Source organism: Lygodium microphyllum, chromosome 2 (assembly GCF_053477565.2).
Source record: "Lygodium microphyllum isolate KBCC chromosome 2, Lygodium_microphyllum_v1.1.10, whole genome shotgun sequence".
NCBI lineage: Eukaryota > Viridiplantae > Streptophyta > Polypodiopsida > Schizaeales > Lygodiaceae > Lygodium > Lygodium microphyllum.
The window spans coordinates 115,458,300-115,467,963 of NC_141136.1; the positions used below are offsets into that span (position 1 = coordinate 115,458,300).

The window sequence follows — 9,664 nt, forward strand, 5'->3', positions numbered from 1 at the left end:
TTGGTAAGATAAATCGCTTTCCTTTTCTGAAGGATGCTCGGGTTAGTGTCTCTTATAAGTTACATCTTATTTACAGAAATGTGTTTGGTCCTATGCAGACAAAATCCATCAAAGGCTTCTATTATTTTGTTACCTTCCTTCGTGATTATTCTAGGTACACTTGGCCTTTTGCCCTGAAATTCAAGTCAGAAATGTTCACTTGTGTTAAGCAATTCATTGCCATGGTGGATAACCAAAATGGCTCTAGTTTGGCCTAAGTATGTGAGTAATAGCTTTGGCAAGCCTGGCTTTGATAGCATCATTGGCCCAGCTGTGCAAGCAATAGTTTGGCCTAGGTATGTGAGCAATAGCTTTGGCGAACCTGGCTCTGATACCATCATTGGCCCAGCTGTGCAAGCAACAGTGCGAGAATGCATCACAAGAGAATGCTCAACACAATGATGATCAATCGATAGTGCAATCAAACATGTACACTTTGCATAATATGTCTTCAGGTAGTAAACCCTAGGCCTAGCGGCTCTGGGTTTACTAACTGTCCTAAGAAACCCTATGATAACTGTGCTAGGTGTACTAATGGTCAGTTGAGAGGATTTATTAATAGAATATTTTCTCTTCTCTGGAAAAAACAGCATCAAGGAAGCCTATACCAAGGAACAAATGGCAGCGGTGGATGGCTCATGGAATGGCCAACAGCACATTGCACACATCCGAAACACAAGTTTTTTTTTTGGGTTCTAGCTCATGATATCTACAGATGTTAGAAATTGTTATGACTCATTGCTCCTACCAGGCACATCTGAAGCATTTATTTTTGTAGTTTTAACTGATTGCTTGTACATTTCATCCGTCATTTGGTATTTTTTCAACTATGAAATCATACACTGCTGATCCATAATTGCCAGGATGCTCCAACTGTTTACACATGTTAAGCAGATCACTACAACAGGCAATCAGTTGGAACGGGAACTTCAGGACTTGAATCAAATGCATAAGCATGGATCCCCTGTTTCTGAGGACACTGTTTACTCCATTTTGCAGCAATGCATGAGAAAGAAAGATTCTCTGGCCATAAAGGATCTGCATTCTTTACTTATCAACAACAACTTAGAGTCTGTGACCATTTTAGGGGATCACCTGATCCGTGGATTTACATCATGTCATAACTTGTTGGAAGCAAACCTAGTCTTTTGCAAGGTTTTGAGCCCAGGTGTCTACACGTGGCTTGCAATAATTTCAGCCCATGTCAACAATGGAGAAAACAGCAGGGCTCTTGATCTATATTACAAAATGCAACAGCAGGGAGTGTCCCCTAATGCCTATGTATATGCATGCATCTTAAAATCTTGTGCCAATGGTGTAGATTTACATCAGGGCAGGCTGGTACATGACCAAATTATCAACAGTGAGCACGAACTGAATGTCATCATTGGAAGCACACTCATTGATATGTATGCGAAATGTGGTAGTTTGGAGGATGCTCATAGAGTCTTTGACAACCTGCCAAGTCGCAATATCGTTTCATGGGGTGCGATGCTTACTGGTTATGTCCAGCATGGTGCTGGTTCAACAGCTCTGGAACTTCTCAAGAAAATGCAAGAGGAAGGGATACAACCTGACAAGGTCATGCAATTGTGTATTTTGAAAGCTTGTAGCTGCACAGGTGAATTAGAGCAGGGAAAGATCACACATGATGAATTGGTCAGGAGTGAGTGGGAATTGGGAGCAGTCATTGGCAGTGCAGTAATTGACATGTATGTAAAATGTGGGGCTTTGTATGAGGCTCAAAAGGTATTTGACAATTTACCACATCCAAGTGTGGTATCATGGGCTGCTTTGATTTCTGGCTACATCCAACAGGGAAATTATCATTCTGCTCTTAAACTATTTGTAGAAATGCAAAGTCACAAGGTCATCCCAGACAAAGTCATATACCTGTGCTCCTTGAAGGCCTGCAGTAATATTGGAGATGCAAACCTAGCCAAGTGTATACATGATATATTGGTCAGAACTAAACTTGAGGTAGATGTGACTGTGGCCAACACACTTGTTGATATGTACTGCAAATGTGGCTGGCTACACGAGGCACAGAAGGTATTTGACATGGTCCAACCCCGAGATTCAGTATCGTGGGCTGTGTTAATGGCAGGGTTTGTCCAGCATGGCCTCGGCCAGGTTGCTCTAGAATTCTTTGAAAGAGTGCATCTGGAGGAGATTGAGCCAGATGAAGTCATCTTTATGTGCAGCTTGAAAGCATGTAGTAGCATGGGTGCACTTGCTTTGGGTAAGCTTATTCATTTTGAAGTTCTTAGCAAAAATATTGAGTGTAATATAGTTATTGGGACAGCTCTCATTGACATGTATGCAAAATGTGGAGGGTTAAAAGAGTCACAAAATATTTTCAACAAGTTGTCAAACAAAAATGCTGCAGCATGGGGTGCAATGATTGCGGGCTACACAGAGCAGGGGGAAAGCATCTTAGCACTGAAGGTTTTTGATGAGATGCTAAGAACGGGTTTACCTCCCACTAAAATCGCATGCCAGTGCATTGTGAAAGTTTGTGGCAATGCAGGATATTTAATGCAGGGCAAGCTACTTCATGTTCTTACAATTAGTGGTGGGTTTGAAACAGATATTGCTATTGGAAGCACTCTTATTGACATGTATGTCAAATGTGAGAGATTATCTGATGCACATAGAGTATTTGACAGACTTCCAAATCAGAGTGTTATCACATGGGCTGTGATGGTTGCAGGATATGCTGAGCATGGCCATGATGGCATTGCTTTTCAACTGTTCAATCAAATGCAGAGCCAGGGTGTGAAACCTGATAAAGTTATTTTTTTATGCATGTTGAAAGCATGTGCCACTAGGGAAGAAATGAATAAGAGCAGGCTGCTGCATGACCAGATTGTTAGAGATGGGCTGGATTCAGATGTTACAGTAGGAAATGCTCTTATCGACACCTATGCCAAATGTGGCAGTTTAGAGGAGGCAGAGAAGTTGTTTGATGGATTACAAACTCGAGATTTAGTGTCATGGGGTTCCATGATTACAGCTTATGCTCAGAGCAGCCATACTTTTCCTGCACTCCAGTGTCTACAAAAAATGCAACAGGAAGGTTTAAAACCAAATGAAGTGACACTTTTGTGCATCCTGAGAGCATGCTGCTGTGAAACTGACCTGGATGCAGGGAAGTTAGTACACTATGATATTATTAAAAACGGACTTGGATTTCATACAGTGATTGGGAGTGCCCTTATTGATATGTATGCAAAATGTGGGAGTCTGGAAGATGCATACCGTGTATTTGACAGTTTGCCATCTCATGATGTGGTGTCATGGAGTGCGATGCTAACAGGATATGTTCAACAAGGGCATGATTTGCCTGCGTTGAACCTCTTTGGTAGAATGCAACTGCAAGGCATAAAACCCAACAGGCCCACCTTTCTATGCATTTTAAAAGCATGTGGCAGCCTTGGAGCCTTGGCTCAGGGTCATTTGATACACGATCAGGTTGTTGAGTCTGAGGATGGATTAGATTTGCATGTTTGTAATGCCCTAGTGGACATGTATGCAAAATGTGGGAGCTTCAATGATGGTGGTAAAGTTTTCTCCGGTTTATCTGAATGTGACTTGATCTCATGGGGAGCAATGATTGCAGGCTATGCCCATCATGGCCTTTCTGGCTCTGTGAAACAGTGCTTTGAAACTATGCAAAATCAAGGCTTAATGCCCGAGGACATGACTTATTCTAGCATCCTTGCAGCCTGTAGTCACAGTGGGCAGGTTGAGACGGGGAATGGATATATAAATCTCATGAGAGGAAGTCATGAGATTCTCCCAAATACTTATCACTTCAACTGCATGGTTGATCTCTTTGGTCGTGCAGGACTCTTGCAGGAAGCAGAACGCATTCTGCTAACCATGCCTGAGACCTCTGACCTCACAGGATGGGTGTCATTACTTTCGGCTTGCAAGATCTATGGTGATATAGAGGTGGGAAGGCGATCGTTTGAGCGAATCATTCAGGTTGATCCTGATGTTGGTGCTGGATATATCCTTATGTCCAGTATATACGCAGGCGCTCAAATGTGGGAAGAGGTTAGAGAAGTGCATGAACTAAGAAAATGCACTGGGGCTTGGAAGAAGCCTGGCCAAGCATGGATCGAGGTTGCAGATAATTTGCACGAGTTCTTTGTGGCAGAGCAAGGCCACTCCCATAGTGTCAAGGTATATGCTTGCCTGAATAACCTGAGCAGGGGTATCAAAAAATGGGGTTATGTTCCCCATTTAGATGTTATGTCTAAACCAATGTATGAAGATATTGGAACTTCATTTTCAGAAAAATATGAGAACATTTATCCACATGTTAAGTATCCCCCCACCTCGCGTAGCACCATGTTTGGTTCTCTAGAGGACATGTCTAACTCTGTAGTATCTAAAATTGGAATCCCAAGTGTAAAATTTCAAGGAGTTGGTTTGCATGTTTGACATAGGATATGATTTCCATAAAATTTTCAATGATTTCCCTAGCTAAAATATCTTCAACTCTAGCTAAGGTTCAATGAAGATAGTGAGGATGATAGCTAAGGTTCGTTTATAAATTAGACAAGAAGTGGCATTCGTTAATACAACTTGGCTTGTTTTTGTGGTAATACATCTTTCGTCATGACCAATCTTGCCACAATGATTATTGCAGTTGACCTTGCTACTTTAATCCTTTGGCCTCCTTAAAAATAAATACTTAGAGTAATTGCAGTAGCTTCGTTTCCTTTTGGCTCTTTTCTTTGAGTTGTAGAGAAGACATGTTATGCTCTAAGGTAACTAAAGACATTTCTTAAGACATCTTCGATGGAGGCATATTCTTGTTGGAAAACTAGTAATGAACACACCTTCAACATTCCTTTTAATGATTATAGCAACAATTTCAACTAACTGAGTCATTTTCCTTTTCATTTTACTAAAATGTAGTATAATTAATTCCTTGAATTGTACCTTGAGTGCATAGAACTCCATCTTCAAGTATAGCACTTGATTTTTAGCCTTAGGACCAAGGATTCTATTCAGCTTCCTTTGGTAACTCATTTCACTCCAATGTGATGCATGAGGCAAGGGGCCAAATATAAGCTTATGAGAAATAATGCTTGTTGAGCTTTTGCTACCCATTTAGATGTGCCAAACCTTTCTATTTCTACACTAATTATGTCCCAATGTCATCTATGTGTGAGAAGGTTATATATGTTGAGGTGTGGAACATTTCGTCAACTAATTTTTTTAAATACATGGGTTGGCATTGAATGCAAAGGCCTTGGTAGTTTATAGTACTATGAGAATGTCGAACTCCAAGGCGTAGAACATTTCATTAGCGAATTTTTCTTTAATACATGGGTTGGCATTGAATGCAAAGGCCTTGCTAGTTTATGGTATTGCGAGAATGTCTAACTCAAACAATATAGATATATATTGAAACTAATTATGCATACTTTCCTAATGAAGTTTTTCATGGGTAGGTATTACCACTCTAGATAGCAGTGCCTAAACCATTACAAGCTTTACAATTTATGCAATGCAATATGTTCTTGTCACAAGCAATGTGTGCTTGATCTTGTATAAGAGCATTCTTGAGCACATAAGGCTATCCTTGTTTTCCAACAAGATAGCACAAAAACTTGAAAATCTTAGTTTGAATGCTTGGGAATTTGAAGTTTTAAATCATTGCATGGTGAAGAATTCATAAAACTAAGAGTTGGTTGACTGCTAAAGATGTGGTTTCTTTGCTTGGTTTGTGTTGATTCAAGGTTCACGCGCGCGCGCGCACACACACACACACACACACACACACACACACACACAACATGCACGCACGCATGCATGTGCACATGCACATGCACACACAACATGCACGCGCATTCATGTGCATGTGTGCATGCATGCGCGCGTGCATGTTGTGTGTTCATGTGCATGTGCGCATGCATGTTTTGTGTGTGTGTGTGTGTGTGTGGTCAAGAGCTCACCATTTTATGCTTATGCTTTACACTCACTTTGAGGCTTTAGGTCAAGGATCAAAATCTCTTGGAGAAGCAATAAAGATCAAGTTTTTGTGAATTGAAATAGATAACTTTAAACCTTCAAATGAACATCATTCATAGATCTTTAAATAGATAACTTTAAACCTTGAAATGAACATCATTCATAGATCTTTAAATAGATAACTTTAAACCTTGAAATGAACATCATTCATAGATCTTCAAATTTTACTTTCTAGCTGACCCTCAAAATGATAATGTGCTTATACAAGGTGCTAATGCCACCTCTTCTTACAATATTTGAGTAAGCCACCACTCATTCTAACCATGATGACATTGTATTGATGCAAGTTTTTTTACATCTCAAGCATCCTACCAAGGATATTGCCACGATAGTGTGTTTGCATGCTTAAAAAGACATGACCTCATGATCATTTCCAAAAAATATTCGCCTCATTCCTAAAAAGACATGATCTCGTCAACCTTTCTAAAATGGGTGGCCTCATGGCATGGCAAAAGATTCACCTCATCCCTAAAAATTATAGGGTCGAAGCATTCACTCCATTTGATGTATATCCCCCTTACTCTCTTTGCCTCATTTTTTGTTTCACTAAGGTGAGTCATAGAGTCATTTTTATGTGGGGCCCCTGAGTCCTTTGGTCTTTTATCTTTTCTACTTACAATACCCTTAATTTTTAATAGTTTTATTTCCTTCTAAGCCCCCAAATCACTACAATTGAGAGGTCTTACCCTAGACCGTACAAGCACTCAATTTCCCAATTTTTGTGATTCGAGTCATCTGTTTGTATAGTTTTTTCTCTCTTTAAGTAGTCAACTCGATGTGGCGCCATTCTCACCATATTGAGCATCCCCAAGGATTCAATATTACCAATGAGATGTCATTTGTATACAAAAACATGTGAAAAACATCCCAATATATGGATAATACCTCATAAAATGTAATGTGCATCCTCTCATAGGATCCACTCCTTTACACTCTAGTATTATAGGATCACTATGTGGATCACTAGGGCCAATACCCTCACTTCTTCTCCCCCTTTGGCCTAGACATAATGGTGAGAAAGGATGCTTGCTCCTCTTCCACCTCTGACATGACATGACCTTAAGAGGGGGTTGATTTTTCTCTTGATACATTTAAAGCTTCTATTTGCTCTCTATTTATCTTCAACATCAACACATATCCCCTTTGTAACTTGAAATTTCCCCATGCATGATTTATGCAACAGGGTACTTCACTAAGTGAAGACCCTATTGAAGGCATTGCTTAAGTGAAATCTACTACACATGGCTCAATGTGCCCTTTTTCTTGGCAATAGCATTATGTTATGTGATTTGCAAACTTGGCTAGTTGTAAGCTAAATTGGCTAACAACCTAAGTGAAAACCCTTGCATATTTGACAACATGAATCCGTTTACTCCATGTCATTGAGTGAAACTTGTAGATTTACTTGCTCATCCTTGATCTCAAGCCCAAGGAATTCACTATATGTATACCCTCTATATCACGCGCGTTTAAGGCCTATTTATAAATATCCTGATCTGTGAATTTTCCCTTAATAAAATATAACATTTTTCTATTCAATCTGTAATAAGTAACCCCTTTATATGGGATCCTTTTGCATCACGTGGCACCATCACTTCTTATTGCATAATTTTTGACTCGTCTCATGTTGATTCCACATGCCATTTGATACTTTGAGTAGTGGCTCACTACTTCTTTAGGATCCATCCAAGAATGATGCACTCATCCTATAGATTCATGGTGGCATGAGCTCCTCCTTCAACACACCTAAGCTACGCCATCAAGTGACATGGGCCTAGGAGGAAATCCTTCTACACTACTACTTGGATCCTTTACTTGTGTGTGTAAAAAAGTTAATCATGATCAACACGATAGGGCGCCATTGGAAAAAGAGCAAGAGAATGTTCAATTGAACACAAATACATGTCTATTGATTATGTGTTATTAAATAGGCATGCAATACAATTGTTGTGAGGTCTAAAGGATAGCCCACAAGCCTTTGATTCTACCTCCCTAAATGACAGGATGCACCCCTATATTAAATCCAAATCCTTCAACACAAGGTCCCTAATGTGATTGAAAACCTCTTGCTTCCATTAATTCTTCCTAACTAGCATCAACCATCCTCTGAGATTAAGGCCTTGTGTGAACCATAAAATGTAATTAGTCCATTATACCCTTAGATGTCAATGCATTCCTCAAGGGTAGGTTGTATACTTGTTTTTACATTGTATAATTTGCATAGGTTGTAGTTTTTAGTAATGGCTCCACGGTTTCTTTATGAATCTGTTATGTTGATTGACTTTTTATAAACAATTTCTTTGGAATAAACGCAAGGGCTAGAAGAATTTGTCTAGGTCAACTTCAATTGTTGATGTAACTGTTGAGATGGAAAGCCCAACACGTGCAGACATTGATGATGGGCCGCCTGGCTAGATGAGTCTGCACGTCTACACTTAGCATGTTTGTGGTCATTATCATACTCACATGGCCACTATCTTATCACTTATTATATTTAGCTTGTTACACCTGCCTACAGCTGGCAAAGATATAATGCCATCCTTTGAAACTATGTGACACAGTACTAATGCCACCCCTTCTTACATTACTTGAGTAAGCCACCACTCATTCTAACCATTATGACATTGTATTGATGCAATTTATTTTACATCTCAAGTATCCTACCAAGGATATTGCCACGATAGTGTGTTTGCATGCTTAAAAAGTCATGACCTCATGATCATTTCCAAAAAATATTGGCCTCATTCCTAAAAAGATATGATCTCGTCAACCTTTCTAAAATGGGTGGCCTCATGACATGGCAAAAGATTCACCTAATTCCTAAAAATTATAGGGTCGAAGCATTCAACGCATTTGATGTATATCCCCCTTACTCTCTTTGCCTCATTTTTTGTTTCATTAAGGTGAGTCATAGAGTCATTTTTATGTGGGGCCCCTGAGTCCTTTGGTCTTTTATCTTTTCTACTTACAATACCCTTAATTTTTAATAGTTTTATTTCCTTCTAAGCCCCCAAATCACTACAATTGAGAGGTCTTACCCTAGACCGTACAAGCACTCAATTTCCCAATTTTTGTGATTCGAGTCATCTGTTTGTATAGTTTTTTCTCTCTTTAAGTAGTCAACTCGATGAGGCGCCATTCTCACCATATTGAGCATCCCCAAGGATTCAATATTACCAATGAGATGTCATTTGTATAAAAAACATGTGAAAAACATCCCAATATATGGATAATACCTCATAAAATGTAATGTGCATCCTCTCATAGGATCCACTCCTTTACACTCTAGTATTATAGGATCACTATGTGGATCACTAGGGCCAATACCCTCACTTCTTCTCCCCCTTTGGCCTAGACATAATGGCGAGAAAGGATGCTTGCTCCTCTTCCACCTCTGACATGACATGACCTTAAGAGGGGGTTGATTTTTCTCTTGATACATTTATAGCTTCTATTTGCCCTCTATTTATCTTCAACATCAACACATATCCCCTTTGTAACTTGAAATTTCCCCATGCATGATTTATGCAAAAGGGTGCTTCACTAAGTGAAGACCGTATTGAAGGCATTGCTT

The 9,664-nt window shown here is 39.6% G+C and overlaps 1 protein-coding gene across 6 annotated transcripts in view; it reads left to right on the plus strand.

Moving 5' to 3' along the window:
- LOC148040208 (pentatricopeptide repeat-containing protein At2g33680-like) overlaps window positions 1-4,572 on the plus strand; it is a 65,710-nt gene extending 61,138 nt beyond the window's left edge. For 4 of the 6 annotated variants that reach the window (XM_087697584.1, XM_087697593.1, XM_087697604.1 and 1 more), the window contains one exon: window positions 903-4,572. In XM_087697584.1, coding sequence (XP_087553710.1) covers window positions 903-4,491 — 3,589 coding nt within the window. In that variant the 3' untranslated portion in view covers window positions 4,492-4,572. Of the gene's footprint in view, window positions 1-629 lie in introns of all 6 variants that reach the window. The other 2 variants (XM_087697628.1, XM_087697622.1) reach the window with 2 other exon arrangements.
- The last annotated feature ends 5,092 nt before the right edge of the window (window positions 4,573-9,664 follow it).